The 16,541-nt window shown below is 35.8% G+C and overlaps 1 protein-coding gene across 16 annotated transcripts in view; it reads right to left on the reverse strand.

The window, feature by feature from the left end:
* LOC129255853 (intermembrane lipid transfer protein VPS13A-like) overlaps positions 1 to 16,541 on the reverse strand; it is a 110,256-nt gene that overhangs the window by 42,513 nt on the left and 51,202 nt on the right. For 10 of the 16 annotated variants that reach the window (XM_064096467.1, XM_064096468.1, XM_064096465.1 and 7 more), the window contains 15 exons: positions 15,966 to 16,118; positions 15,371 to 15,470; positions 14,247 to 14,440; positions 13,508 to 13,636; positions 12,443 to 12,619; positions 11,611 to 11,733; positions 9,826 to 9,969; positions 9,118 to 9,282; positions 8,444 to 8,595; positions 7,731 to 7,857; positions 6,531 to 6,662; positions 6,030 to 6,116; positions 4,710 to 4,916; positions 3,724 to 3,819; positions 2,692 to 2,796 (listed from right to left, as the gene is read on the reverse strand). In XM_064096467.1, the coding sequence (XP_063952537.1) occupies positions 2,692 to 2,796; positions 3,724 to 3,819; positions 4,710 to 4,916; positions 6,030 to 6,116; positions 6,531 to 6,662; positions 7,731 to 7,857; positions 8,444 to 8,595; positions 9,118 to 9,282; positions 9,826 to 9,969; positions 11,611 to 11,733; positions 12,443 to 12,619; positions 13,508 to 13,636; positions 14,247 to 14,440; positions 15,371 to 15,470; positions 15,966 to 16,118 (2,091 nt within the window). Of the gene's footprint in view, positions 1 to 1,456; positions 1,475 to 2,691; positions 2,797 to 3,723; positions 3,820 to 4,709; positions 4,917 to 6,029; positions 6,117 to 6,530; positions 6,663 to 7,730; positions 7,858 to 8,443; positions 8,596 to 9,117; positions 9,283 to 9,825; positions 9,970 to 11,610; positions 11,734 to 12,442; positions 12,620 to 13,507; positions 13,637 to 14,246; positions 14,441 to 15,370; positions 15,471 to 15,965; positions 16,119 to 16,541 lie in introns of all 16 variants that reach the window. The other 6 variants (XM_064096463.1, XM_064096454.1, XM_064096460.1 and 3 more) reach the window with 1 other exon arrangement.

Genomic DNA, 16,541 nt, shown 5'->3' on the forward strand with positions numbered 1-16,541 from the left:
ATTTAGGAATGATCTTTTAGATCAATGATGTTTTTGTAAGAATATATTGTAGGGAAGATAAAATATGTGGCTGAGTCCAAATAGTCCGGGTAACATATCGCATAATCATTTGGGGTAGAAAAACCTTTAGCAAAAATTCATTCTTTCTGCTGGATTTCCCATGATGCAATTTGGATATTACATTTTCCAATCATATGATCTCCTTTTTTAAAGAAAACCTAGCTGGATTTTATGACTCTGCCATTGCCAGGCCAAAATATATTACATTGTGAGCGTAGACCTTTGACATTGTGACCCCAAAATCTTATCAGATCTTTGTTGATCCCCAAATGCATACATGACTTAAGACTGAGGTTGATCCCGTAAGTGGTTGTTTGGCTATAGCAAGAATGAAATCTCAATGTATGCAATGACCTCTCTGACCTTTGACCTCACAACTCCAAAATCTAAATAAGATTATTGTCACTCTCATAGGATTACTTGGACTAAACTTGAAAGTTGTTCTAATAAACAGTTCTTTAGGTATTTAAAGGACAAGTCCACCCCAACAAAACCTTGATTTGAATAAAAAGAGAAAAATTCAACAAGCAAAACACTGAAAATTTCATCAAAATCGGATGTAAAATAAGAAAGTTATGACATTTTAAAGTTTCGCTTCATTTCACAAAACAGTTATATGCACATCTCGGTCAGTATGCAAATGAGGGAACTGATGACATCACTCACTCACTATTTCTTTTGTATTTTATTATACGAAATATGAAATATTTTGATTTTCTCGTCATTGTCATGTGAAATGAAGTTTCATTCCTCCCTGAACACGTGGAATTCCATTATTTTAACATTTTGTGCTTCAGGCAAGGAGGTCCTAATCATCAAATTCGTAAAAATTGAAATATTGTATAATTCAAACAATAAAAAACAAAAGAAATAGTGAGTGAGTGACATCATCGACTCTCTCATTTGGATGTAACTGGCTCGTTCATATAACTATTTTGTTAAAAAAGAGCGAAACTTTGAAATGTCATAACTTTCTTATTTTACATCCGATTTTGATGAAATTTTCAGCATTGTGATTGTTGAATTTTTCTCTTTTTATTCAAATCAACATTTTTCTGAGGTGGACTTGACCTTTAAGTGGAAAAAAGGGTTGGAAGAGACCCCTGAATAAAATAATGCCTACCATATCCACAAATGGTGGGCAGAGGTATAAGAATATATCATTTTGGATTTTGTTTCCTGTCATCCAATATTTCCATACTCTCTCGAGATTCAGAATATCACATCTCCTGAATCTCTGACCATATATAATTCATCTGAATCAGTGAAAAAACCCACCCAAAATAATATAAACATGAAAATCTGTTATCAAGCAAATAATAAAAAAACTTCAAAAGAAAGTAAATGTTTGTGCAAATGGCTTCTCCAACTTAACAATAAACTCTAAGCTACTTACAAGCATTAGTCCTAAAACCTAGAAGTATAAAAAAACATAGATCATAAATCATATCATCAACCTATAAAGATACCCATTAGAGATTGTAGCATATCCTATAAAATCATGCAACATTTCTACTAATGAAATGCTCTCGTAAGAATGTGTAATTTCTCTCTGAATAGGCAGAGAGCATATCACTACACTTACCATATTTTTTGTCACCACAGATTTTTACGATACAGTAATGGCATCATACCACCTGGTTATTCTTTCATTCATATGACAAAATCCCATTAACCACATGCAAAACATTCACCTAAATCTAAATCTAATTAATAAATGAAGTATTCTCATCTTTCCATTCATATGTGAAGAATACTACATGGAATAAATGCAACAGATAAGTTCAAGAAGTATTTGTAATGAGTTACTAAACAAACATAGTATTATTACCAGACAAAATGGCATTTCAAATGGTCACATTTTCACAATATGATGTATGATTCTTGTACAAAACACCTCTAGTTTGAAGAACATGAAATTATGTACGATGGAATCAAATTAAGTGAGAAATTTCATGACACATCTCTATGATTTTATGAGCTGAACTGAATTTCACTGACAAGTATTTCCACTTATGAATACATCTGAACAACATTACATTAGGAGTCACAAATTGCAAAGCAAACTATAACAAATGACTTCATAAACTGACATTTACACAAGAAATGTGAAATTATGAACTTCAAAATGAATAATGAATTGGTGACGTCATTAGAACGTATGTCTAAAATTTAAATTGCAAAATGGGAGTATCGTGATAAATGTGATAATGTATCCAGTATCAATCAAAAATACCCTTAGCCAAAAGCTTACCATTATAAAAAAGATCATAGAAAACTGGAAATTTGTATGCCCATATGTTGACTTGAACAATACATTTAGACTGGAACTTGCAGCTTTGCTGTTTGGGCATTGCTTCAAGCCTCCAATGCAAACTTTGCACTTTAAAATACCAGTTTTGGTATCAACAAAAATCCTCTTCTTCATAATTCTTGAATGACTGGCTGACCCTTAACAATCTAAGCCCAGTAACATGAAGCTTAGCATTCGATCATGGGGTCACTTTCTACAGCTGATGGCATTGATTAGGGTTTATGATCAATCTTATTGGTTGCTATGCTTTGTGATACAGGGAGCTGGGACGGTATGGGATTCAAGAATTGATAAATTTAGCAATATGAGCCACTCACCTCATAATCTTTACCGGACAGCTTGCATGAAATGAACCCAGAACTGCCCACTGTGTCCAGAGAAAACTTGTCTGACCATTGCGACTCCCCAACTTTCAGTTGGATCTATCAACAAGAAACACACCACAAACATGGTTAAACTGTTGACTGCTGACTAAGGCTTTGTACTGCTACTACATTGTTCTAGAAGGCAACACATCAACTGTTGGAGTGGTAGGAGTGGTAGTAAGGTTTATTTTTTTACTGATGTGGTGTGGTTGTGGTGTTGATAATAATTGTTCAGTTATGGTAGGGCTTAAATACTGTTGTTGGTGGCAGTAGTCTTCTTATTATTAAAATACAGTAATAACACAGGATATCAATAATGACAATATTATCATACATAAATCCCCAGTTGTAAATATATTTCTATCTAAATCAAAAGAAAATAGGGAAAATAGATAATAATGATAACAACAATAACTTTTGTCAACTGTCATTGGTATAGGTGATTCAAGTGTTTTCCTCATTTAATCAATATACAGTATCATATTATAAATATCTTCGTCTTCAGTAAATTTTGCTAATAATTCTTTTAAAACTTCATTTGCTATTCTTTATTTAACTCTAACTCATGATTTTTTTATATCCATCAAAATGACTTGATGGCTACAAATGAGACGGCTCAGTAGTGTGCCAAGGCATGGCTAAAAATATTAAACAGCTCTGTGTAGATGTCAGACACAAATGAAGACCAACTCATGTATTTGCACGCAGGGCCCTCAAGAAACACAATGTTAAATTACTGATAAGGTTATCCTGTGCAAATTATTCATGCCAAACTTCCTATACGTGGGATCGTCATGAAAAATTGTGTCTGTTTTGTAGTTCATATGATAAGTTGTAATGCTCTCAACTATCATGGATTTGGAAGTTCATGAAGGGAACGAAAAGTTTATCAAAATGGCGGTCAGACATACACATTTTTTGATTATTTTGAGAAAACTGTCTAAATGATAAAGAGAGAAAGAAGATGTATGACATAAAACTAACCTTATTCTTGCCAGGGCTGAAGACTTTCGATGGATAAGAAAAGAAGATTGGTTCCTCTCTATCGGCAGGATGATCTATTTGTTCCTCTCCTCCTCCCTGGTACAAATAAAAGAAATATATTATTATCATGATCATTATTACTATCATCATCATCATCATCATCATCATCATCATCATCATCATCATCATCATCATCATCAACATCATCATCATCAACATCAACATCAATATCATCATCATCATCATCATCATCATCATCATCATCATCATCATCATCATCATCATCATCATCATTGTCATCATCATCATCATCATCATCATCATCATCATCATCATCATCATCATCATCATCATCATCATCATCATCATCATCATCATCATCATCATCATCATCATCATTGTCATCATCATCATCATCATCATTCTTCTCACCAACAAAAAAAAACCTATCCTGCACTTTTAACACCTGTAAGACTAAACCGTGTACAATATGTTGTGCACAAAAGTCTAATCTAACCTCTGAACCCCAACTGACCTTGAAGGCAATGGGTAATCTAGGATTGTTGATGAGTGTGTATATTAATTTTAAAAAAAGCCGTGTCAATGAATCCCTCTATTAAAGTAAACTACTGTATACTCAATTCAAAATATAATCTGACCTTTGGATTCTGCCCTTTGAACTCCAACTGACCTTGAAGGCAGATGGTATTTAGTCTTGTTGATGCGTGTGTAGAGTAGAGACAAACCCATATTAAAGCTACAAACAACCCATACTGGATTCTGAAATTAGGATTGTGACCTTTGAATTCCAACTGACCCTGAAGGCAATGGGTAATCCAGTCTTGTTGATGAGCGAGCAGGGTACAAACATAGCTATAATAATGAATCTCAGGAATCCATTATCTGAATGGAAATCTATATTTGACCTTTGAACTCAATACAAAGTAGAATATGACGTTCAGACTATGACCTTTGTACTGACTGACCTTGTAGGCGATGGGTAATCCAGTCTTGTTGATGAGCGTGTAGGGTACAAACATAGCCATATCAATGAATCCCTGGCTATAATCATACCATACACCAGCCTCTGTCCACTTGTTGTTAGGTCCTCTGAACCCAAGCTGTGAATACTCCTGAAGGGTCGTTCGCAGGGTCATCTCACCGCGCCACTCCAGGTTATTGTAGCCTTCAATCTACATGTACAAAGATTGCCAATTAGTGTATGGTGCATATAGCTGTCAGGGTTGTTTCATGATATTTGCTCCGATTGGAAAATCTGTACGTTTTGCCTAACATAAACCTAACCTCCAAAAATAAATAAACCCTAATCCTTATTTGTACATCATTCTGAACCAAACTGTATTACAATCCTAACTCTCAACCCTGTGCCCTCTGAGATACTAAGACCGGAGCAAATATCGCAGGAGCAAATGTCGTGTCGCTGACAGGGCATGTGGCAGATGATGTACATATAATATTGGTGCATGATAATCATGCAAATAATAGTGGAGCGTTGTGGCCCGGTGGATTAGTCTCCGGACTTTGAAACAGAGGGTCGTGGTTCGAACGAAACCCAGCCATGGAGTAATTCCTTCGGCAAGAAATTTATCCACATTGTGCTGCACTCGACCAAGGTGAGGTGAATGGGTACCTGGTAGGATTAATTCCTTGGAACGCTTTAGCGCCTATTAATATGGCGGCTCAGCTACAGCCGGGGTAATAATATGATACCAAGTATCAAAGCGCAATTGAGTATATGCACATAGTAACTGCGCTATATAAATGGACATATTATTATGATTATCATTATTATAATATGCAACGGTTCTAAGTGCTGGCAGAATTATCACCCTTGCTTTAGCATGAATGCCACTATAAGGTGCACAAGCATTCAACATTATTTCCTCTTACCAGATACAAATTTACTTCACCTGGGTGGAGAGTGGCAAGAGCAGATAAATGTCTTGCCAAAGGATGCTAGTGTGTAGGTGGGATTGAACCCTCAACCTTGTGATTTGAATTATAGACAAGTAAAGATATTAAAAATTCATTCATGTTAGAACTGTTGGATGTTGTCAACAACATGGAAAATCTTTCTGGGATTTCGATATCATATTCAGCTAAGGGCCAATCTGTCACAATGTCCAACAAACCTTTTATAGTGCTGTTCACAAGTTAACTTTATCCAGAGCATACTGACTTTATAATGAATTAGGCAATGTATGAATATGTCAACAGTCAATCACTGATACTACAATAAATTGCAAGTTTTTGTGCAATGTGACCTACATCATGCATATACTTACCCTGACAAACATCATGGTCTTGGCAAGCTCCACATTAAACATCTTGCTCTGCTCACATGGCTCAATCTTAACCTCATCTGCTGACCCCTGGGATTTACAAAGAAATTATTGAAATAAAAAGAAATTGATAAATTAAACCAATATAAGGATGTATTTGGTTGAATTATGTCATTATAGACATATTTGTTGTGTATGTCATTAAATCCATATAATATGAAATGATCAAGTGAGTTGGTGAAACAGAGAGATAGAGAGACAGTGATTGATAGAGGTGGTACAGAGAAGATAGGGGGGGGGGGGGAGACAGAAAGAGAGAGGGACAGTGAAAGAAAGAGATCGTAAGAAAGTATAAACAGGAATATTAAAAAAGCCCAGTGGACATTGAAAAGATGGAACAAATATCAAACAATAAGCCAAAATGGAAGGATATGTTGTTTCATATACAGAAAATTTCAAATACTTGTCGTATAACATCATTATAAAATGGCAATTTGTTAGTACCTGTAGTGTGTAATATATGGGGATGGGTAGAAGATTCCTCAGAGTAACTACTGGGTGGAGGTGGATGTTGTACTTTGGAGAATGAAGCGATGTTCCTTCGACATCTCGTAAAACATCTTCAAGAATTTGAACCTGAGGAAGAAGCACATTAAACAATGTTGATTAAAATTTATGCGAGATAAAGAATTAAACACAATACAACTTCTAACACCAACCGGCAAATCCTCAAAGCCTATAGATATTACTAATAAATAACATTCTGACAAATGAGACATTCCTTTATTACTATGAAAGTGTAAACATTCTACAACTCAACATGAGAACAGGAGTAAGTAATGAATGAGTAAGTGTTTGGTACTGCAAAATCAGAAAAAAGGAGTCAAAAGGGACATACTGAAGCTTTTAGACATGCACTCATCAGAGTTAGTAAAATTGCATGAAAGAACAGAACCTAAAAGACAATTATATATTGTGTAACTCTAGTGTTCTATTCATTCATGCAATTTTACTCCGATGAGTACATGTCAAAAAGATTCAATTTAACTGTTTTAATGCTATTTGATACGTGATGATAATGAATATATTTTGGAATATTACACTGCGATGAAACATTTCCTATCTTCCAGTTGTACATAGACAAAACAATGGGTGGTGTGAAACCTTCAATGCAGAGAAGCTGTTTCAGCAACATTCCCACCCAGCTAGACAAAACAATGGGTGGTGTGAAACCTTCAATGCAGAGAAGCTGTTTCAGCAACATTCCCACCCAGCTAGACAAAACAATGGGTGGTGTGAAACCTTCAATGCAGAGAAGCTGTTTCAGAAACATTCCCACCCAGCTAGACAAAACAATGGGTGGTGTGAAACCTTGAATGCAGAGAAGCCATGGATGCGTTTTTGGTTGATTGTGGCCCAGTGGATTAGTCTCTAGACTATGAAACAGAGGGTCGTGGGTTCGAATCCCAACCATGGCATAATTTCCTTCTGCAAAAATGTGCTGCACTTGACCCAGGTGAGGTAAATGGGTGCCGGCAGGAAGTAATTCCTCAAAAACCTGTAAACACCTGAATCGGTAGCCAAACTTAGCCGGGGAAATATAGGAGCACCTTGAGCTCCTAACAAGGTGGAAATATGCACTATACAAATACGCTATATTATTATTCATCATTAGACCAACAATACCTCTCATGCTGTACTTACATTGAAGAAGAACGGTGTGTATCCATCAACCTTTGCAGGACATCGGAACGTGACCTGCTTTTTACCACCAGATGTTTTATCTTTCCATAGGTTCTCATACAGGATGGGCTGATCACACATCAGATAGCTGAAAAGAAAAGGGTGTCTTCACTACTACTACATGTAGATTATATTGCAAATGTAAATTTGAGTTTTTAGTTTTTAAATAATTTTAGTTGTTTTGTCAAGGAAGTGGTATAGGATAAATTAGGCTAAATATTTCATTGTTTCATTTATTTCTTTGAGTTGCATATTCAATGTTTTTTCTTCTTTTTTTAAAGATAAATATACAATCAATATAGCATTTAAAATAACAATCCTCTGCATGTAGAGGTACTACTAGGCTTTTATTGGGCTGATCATCACTTATATATATTCTACAGCTTTAATAGAAGTAAATAAGACAGAGTAAACTGCATTGATTTCAAATCCCATCACGTCCTAGCACCTTTTGCCAAGGCACCAATTGATATTTTGCCACTCTCCACCCAGGTAAAAGAGTTTGGAATGTTCTCCAGGGAGTTGAGAAAGTGCATGCATTGTGTGAGGGCAAGCCTGGATCCAATGATTGGGGAAATAACATATCTGTAAAATGCTAAGAGACATTGTTTCAATGTATTAAGCACTATAAAAAAGTGGAATATAATTATCATCAATTGTAGGTATTACCGTACCTTTCATCTACTGGTCTAGCAAGCAGTTCTTGCGTGTGAGCTATATGTAGGGGTACTACAAAGCTTTCATTGGGTTGAACACCACCTAGCTTGTCCACATGGGTTGATACTCTGGTATAGATGTCAACTGGTTTGTCAAAGTGATTGAAGATCTGCAAAGGAAATCAATGATAAATTTAGATACAGCAATAAAAAGAGATGTATCATTCTTTGAGTTGGCTTGAATAAAAAACATTGAAAAAATTATTATTAAAACTGCAAATTTCATTACAATCAGATGAAAATCAACCAAATTGTGAATGAAAGCATGAGTATATGTCATAAATTCACTATCCTTTTGAATTTTATTACAAAAATAAACTTCAAATATTTTCCCTTGAGTCACAATAACTAAAATAAAATCATAATTTGCATATCATGAGCAGTCATACTATGATCTTTATAATTGAACGAACATCAAAATATATGTAAATCTTTCATACTTTCATAGTTCTTATACATTTATAAACAGTCAGAGGCAAGTTTTCCAAAATGTTTGCTTCTTGCAGTGTTGCAGTCAAGGTATAAACCCACGAGGCCAAGGCACAAAAGTCCATAAACATACCGCTCAAGTCATATGTCTCACAATTACAGAAAATATAGATTTGATTTCCAAAGTTGTAGCTGTTACGTACCTGAAGTGGTGACCTTATGATGACCTGTCTCATGTCAAGGGTCGCTTTGATCTCCAGGGTGATAGAGGTGATCTTCTCTGATGATTTCTTGACGGGTTGCAGGTTGTAGAGGACACTACCGGCTTGGACTATCGGGATACGACGAAGCTCCTCATACCCCTCAACCTACATAAAATCAATATATTAGAATGGGCATTTACAGGTAACTCCGTATTAAAGTCAACTTTCTTTGGATTGCAGAACATTATTGACGATTTCTTGATAGGTTGTAGAGAACACTACAGGCCTGGACCATCAGGATATGATCGAGTTCATCATAACCATCAACCTACATAAAAACTATTCAGTAAAAAAGGAAATAATATGAAACACTGCTCAAGTCGAATCTCTTGGAATTACAGAATAGTACTCCGATGATTTCTTGATTGGTTGTAGGTTGATCTTTCAAATGGCTCTTTACTTTGATATCGCAAGAATGAAAACTGGATAAAAGGATCGACGGACAATATATAATTGCTCCAGTGGGTGGAGCCATAAAAACAATACGGAAGAAAAGAAATTAACAACGTATATCTGGTCATTGAAGTTAAATCCTTAATATTAGAGAAAATTTTGTTCAACTTCCCAAAAATTATTTGGAAGAACTTAGAAACATGCTTGGGATAAACCCTTTTATTTAGAATATCATTCAATGTATTTTCTACTAACCTGAATGGATAGTTCCATATCTGATGGTGAGATGGGTGACTTATTGACCAAAGCCATCTTCTTGCTTGCTCTAACTCTATCCGATACATCAAGAACAATGCTCTCTGCTTGCTTTACGGAAACGACATCTCCAGACTTGGGACTCTGTAATGGTATAGTATGAGAATATTGAAAACAAAAAATATATGACATGAATAAATCAAACATGTAAAGTGAAATGGTACTAATAGATGCTAAGCGGGATGCTAAACTACATTAGGGGTGGAAGATACAAAGATATGCTTATCATTTACAAATGATTGTAACTTTACTACAACCAGAGCCCTTTAACATGAAGCTTAATGATTGGAAAGTAGGATTGATTTCTACAACTGATTGCATTGAACATTATTGAGTATGATCAATCATATTAAGAAATCAGTTCAACGATCAATCGTTACGCTTTATGTAAGAAGGCCCAAATGAAATCCTCAAGGTGCTCTAATCTAATCTAAAGGCAACCGCACACCTTACTATTGGTCTGCGACCCGATTTCAGAATAAAATGTAGTAGAATTTGATGGTAATATTGAGACTTGGAATATCTTACTCTGTAATGTTCTAAATCATTGTACGAATACCTGTGTGCAAATCTGTGATTATGCTATCATCCTTCTTAGAATAAAAGCGAATTTAATATCTGGTCGTAATGACGTCATAGCAGTCGTACGATTGGCTACGATTGGAAACTAATTTTGCCTTTACTCCAAAATAAAGGCTTGCAATCTTTCAAAATGGTCAAATTAGTATTCTTTCAATTAATTTTAACCTCAAATAAAATGATATGTTCCATTCACATTTTCAGAAAATGAGCAAAATGCGATTTGATCCAAAATCGGATCGCGAACAGTCGTAAGGTGTGCGGTGGCCTTAACTCCCTGCTATGCAAAGATTTGTGATTGATTTCAGCATTCAACAATTTCCATACTGCTGTCATCCATATAAATCCTGGGTGGAGAGTGGCGAAAGAAGATGATATATGCCCCAGTGGGAATAGAACCAACCACCAAATTAGTATGGTTCAATAATGTACCTACTATACCATGATTACTTAGGGCCATTTTTCAACTGTCATCGATGGCAAATAACCTACCGTATTACTGTTAAAAGCTACTGAAATAATGCTAATAGATTGGCAAGGACAACTTTCTTTTAGTATCTGTTATTGGTGAAAAGATTTGTGACTAAGGGGCCAGTCATGATGATGATGATGATGATGATCCACATCATTTATATTGCGCCATATATCTGTTAAAAACATTCATAGGCGCAGGCTCATGCAATAAGTTAATCACTACACATCTGCCGAAATAAGTGAGTTTTGAGAGACGGTTTAAAGAGTTCTATGCTGTCAATTTCACGAAGTGAAGAAGGGAGGGAGTTCCAAAGGCATGGAGCAATAGAAGAAAAGGCACGGTCTCCAAATCCCCTTAGGTGAGTGATGGGTACATGATGAGTGACACCAGTAGCAGATGAGCGCATGCCAGGACGTACACGGCGTTGTTCTATAAGGGATTATATTGATTTTTAAGTATCTATCTGTTTTTCAAGTCATCAAGCTGAAAAGACAAATTTATACACTGATATTCCTATAAAGGTTCAAAATTTTTAAATCATAACTACATATCTCCCCTAAAACATCAATCTTCTGACTGTAATATGAATATTTTTTTCCTATTCATGTTGGCAATTCTTAAAGAGACGGAGCAGGTTGTAGCTAGGCACATGATGAAGTTAGATCACCTACCTCGTAGTAAGAACCGGGTTTGACAGTAATGGCTACTCCCGTTTGGTTGATGACAGTGCAAGCCGGGATGACATCGGTATCTTTCAAGGATGTTGTCGGTTCTGCCATTGCTTCGCCAAACACCTAAAAAACAAGAAAACCAAACATGAAGAAGATGCAAAGACGATACTATCAGTTCTGAATGTCTCAATATGCCATTATGCCAAGAACCTCACCTCTGATGGTAAGAGGAGGTATGACAGCTCAGCCGGGAAAGCAGATGTTTTGGATTCCGGTGACAAAGGTTTGATTCCCACTTGTGGCGTTAGTGCCCTGTGGTAATCAAACCAGGACCCTCAGAGAGGAACTGAAGCCTTCAGTCCTCTGGTTGCTTGTTAACAGGCATTCACGATTTCTTAGCAATCAAGCAAAAAAAAATCATCAGCAAGAACTCTCAGATATTGTGCAATATAAATATTCTCTATTATTCTTATCATCTCATTTCTCATTTCGCAACTTCAGAACCAATTTTTTTTGTCTAGGTTTTGGCGTTTGCCATGTTTGAAATGCTCAGCCTGTGAGATGGGCAGGACATGGCTAACATGAAAGACAGACTCCAAACAGGCTCACTAAACCTAGAAATGTAAGTTACTGAGTTAATCACCCATGCCAATAAGCAGGACTTTGTTACAGTACAGTATACTGCATATATGTAATGGGTATGGCGATGATGAATCTTGTATCTATATGTATATCTTCAGATCTATATATTTTCACATGTCCTATCGAAGAATATATAATGAATGCAGATCCTATCTAATGTTTGCAGAATACTTGTATGCCTAACTCTCACCTGTCCTAGTTTAGTAAAGAGTGCAAGTGAGGTCTTGGTGACGGTCATCTGAAGTGTTTCCTCAGCAGACACACTGACCGTCATGGCGGGAGGAGCAAGATTCACATTATCACTGTCCTCGTCTTCTGATGATATGGCTGTTGACCCAGCATCCAGAAGATCATCATTCTTGACAACCTGTAACAACAAGATGTTGGAAAAATTGAGGTTACATCATTTTAATTTCTAATTATCTCAAAAAGCATCCATGGATGATTGATTAATATGGTTCTTTTTTTGCACATACAGAAGAGAACTCTTTCATTTCTATGAGAGCGTTGCATATTAATATCTGAAACAAGTCAACCTTCCTGAAGTTCCTGAATTAACCTGAAAATTGAAATGCGGTATAAAGATAGGAAAAAGACAATTTAACCCTTGACACAAAAGTTTTACGATCTTGTGAAAAAGTGGTCTGTACTCTTGTGGAGGAAATACAAAGACACACCTGATTTCATAATTTTCAGAATATTTTGAATTTCAGAAATTGATCATAGCTGTAAAAATGTAAAAGAAAAATTGTGATGGGATGTGATTATTTGTCTCATTCCTGCAAGAGCAACAGAGTAAGAATTACATACACATTGGAACAGTTCTAACATGCCCAAGGCATTGCTCACGGAGTTTTAACAGTTTCAAAGGTAAAAAGTTTATGGAAAAGGTTATGTTTATTAAAAGAAAGTGGTGTGGATGTTTGATTAACCATCCTCATCTCAAAATAATGATCGGTCCATAGTACAAGTCATTAGTACTGGTCATTAGCAAATTTTCCTAAAAATAATTGACTGGGCCTATGATAGATTTCAACCAATCATTTGTTAAGAATCCAAATCAATATTTCATACAGCAAAACTTGTCTATAAAGACCGCTGCCAGGAGACAGCATGTGATCTTTAAAGACAGGATCCTTTAACAAATGTTTCAATGGGGAATACTATTCATGGGAAAACAAATATGTGGTCTGTATAGACAGGTGATCTTCTATGTAGGTAGTCGGTTAAGGAGGTATGACTGTATTATACTTACAGTAACAGAGAGACTCCATGGGATGTACTTCTCATTAGCCTGCTCAATGGATTCAATCAATGGCTCCCACGCTGCAACCTTCTCATTGTATGTTGATACTTCCACCTTCATGTGGCTCTCAACATACAACTACAATAAAACAAAAAATGCACAGAGAGCATCAATTACCTTACAATTTCTTGTCAGAGATGTTCATACATTGTGAATCTCCTTGAAAAATGAAAAATCCTACAGAAAGAATGCATCATTCAGTATCTATTTTCATCACTTTAATTTTCGTTATTTTTTTAAAAACAAGTCCACACCAAGTTACCAAGAATGCATATAGAATTTCCATTTATTTGAATGCAGGATGAAATAAAACCGTCGATTAAATACCTTGCTCACAGGCATTAAGACTTTCAGATACAGTCAATTATACATGCAGAAAAAATACTGTATGCTAGTCATGTAATCAAAAGTAATTTTTAAAATATTTTTGTACAAGTTATTCATCCCTTTAATTCAGAGGTTATTGAGTTTATTGAAATGGTCATTAAACACTGTCTAAACAACTGCAGCTTTAGATATTAACTGGAATAGGGTGGATTATGAAGCATCTTATCCTTTAAATTATCACTGATTTTCACTACCAAACTTGCTCTAAGCTAATCAGATACAAGGCTTCATTAGCATATGACAATTATCAGTGAAAACAGACAAAGTGCTTTAATGAACTGTTCCCCATTCCTTTACTCACCCGAGAGGACCAGTCCTTGACGATGGCATGCATGCTGGCCTCGAGGATGAGCATGGGGACAAAGCGACGTCCATGAGCAGCCTCGATCTTCACTACGATGGTCTTGATGTTAGCTACTAGCTCTTCTACTTGCTGGGGAGGTGGTATGGCAGGAACCATCGACAGGACTTGGCTAAGGTCATCCACGTCAATCTCTGAAAAAAAGAGAAGAGAATTCAATGAGCAAAGTGATAAATCCACTGGAAGCCATGATCTTTTACTACAATGGTCTTGATGTTAGGTACTGAGTCTTTACCTACTGGGAGGAAGAGGGGGTGGCAGAGATCTGGGCCCCGTCTTAACAAGGAATTGCAATTGATCCAATTAACCACAACTATGGAAAGCCAACTAGGCCATTATCTAAAAATACATGTCTGTTCAAAATGTTTTCTAGATACCATGTATTCTTATACATCCACCATTGTCTTGACAATTCGGTGTCCTTCCTTTTTTGTTTACAGAGGACATTATGCAAATTTCCCATAGGAAGGATTTTGACAATTATGGATTTCCATATAGTAGACATTGATTGGATCAATCATAACTCTTTGTAAGATGGGGCCCTGGGGACATCATATCCCAAAAGCCGAGACTGGTAGTCCTCTAGAATCTATAATCCATCAAGAAATCACCAGAAAAGGTCAACTAGAATTTGATATCTGAAGAAAATAATTGAGAATATTTTTTAACATAATAAACTTATACCGCACATATCCCTACTCACTGGCAACAAAATCTCAAAGTGATTTAATGTTCAGAGAGTGAAAAGGATTTCTGTCATAACGCAACAACCAATGGGAGAGTCTTCCTTTTTTATATTGCAAAGTGGTGACAAATTCAAAATTTAAGAGCGGCAGTTTGGACAGGGAATCACTTTATCACATTATGAAATCACAAGTAAATCTATATTTAATATATTAAAAAAAAGGTCAAATAAAAAAAAAGAGATTTTGTATCCTCAGGCAAAATACGCTTTATACATCCAGCTATTATTACTATTATTATTACTACTATCATACAAGGCATAAAACAGGAATTAAAAAATAATTGTTTACTTTGTAGAATGACTAAAGAGGGGGTCTTACCTTCATCTTGTAAGAACCAGAAATCACTCGTTTTGAGAGCTTTGACATCCCACACATCTGACATATCAACAGCCTTCTTCTTCTCTTCTTCTTCTTCAGCCTAAACATAAAATGGATTAAAAATACATGTTATTACCCAATCATTTATCATGATAATACCCTTTCAAATGACATCCAAATGCAAAATGTCACAGAAAATTTATCTGAATTTGTGCTTTTCAAAATATAATCAATGTTTATTGTCATCATGAGAGACTTCTAAGTTGACTATTTTTTTTAAGACCATCAAGATAGGAAGGATTTGGAAATTCAAGAAATATTTTATAGGATGATGAATCAAAAGCACAGAGAAGAATAAGGATTAATAAATGGATCTATATATGAGATCTGAATTCTGTGCTATCAAGTAATTATGCATGTCATGTCATGTAAACCTGACTACAAAAGATTGAGGATCAACTGCAAATTTTATGAAAACAATTATGATTGACTTGATGGTAGAAATGTTGAGAGCTATGAATATACAATCATCTTGATTGGGTACGTCATTTTGCAATTGCATGCAGACTTCTCAGTTACAGGGACCACCACATACCTTGGATGGAGAGAGAGTTTGAGCAACAGCTGAGAGAATCTTGACCGTTTCCGGTGAGATGTTGAGTACCAGCTCTGGGAGGTCAACTGAGATCTTTTGACCTTGACCTTCTGGAGAACTCAGATGGAAGTCAATGTGGCATGGTACAAGAACCTACAGGTATAAAGGAAAGAAAAGGCATTACCATATTGCATCTTGTCCACTGGGGAATTAACACATACAGAACCCTTTTAATACTTCCCTTGATTCTCAGCAGGGAAAGAAAGTCTTGCAAGTAAACCGTAAGACATGACCTATAATGACTTTTGACCTAAGTATGTCACCTCCAACAGCCCCATGGACATCACATGACCTTTGATCTTTTGCATATTATTTCTGACACAACAATTACATAAAGGTTCTTCTAGTGCATATGACCTCTGTTCTGTTGTTTTCTCAGTATCTGAGGTAAAGTTATTTGTCACAAGCAAGTCCTGCACGTAAACTATAAACATACAAATAAGTCTTGCATATATGATCTAAAATGACCTTTGAACTAGACATCTATTTTCTGACCCCATCATCAAATAAAGCCAG

This window comes from Lytechinus pictus, chromosome 3, assembly GCF_037042905.1.
Source record: "Lytechinus pictus isolate F3 Inbred chromosome 3, Lp3.0, whole genome shotgun sequence".
Taxonomy (NCBI): Eukaryota; Metazoa; Echinodermata; class Echinoidea; order Temnopleuroida; family Toxopneustidae; genus Lytechinus; species Lytechinus pictus.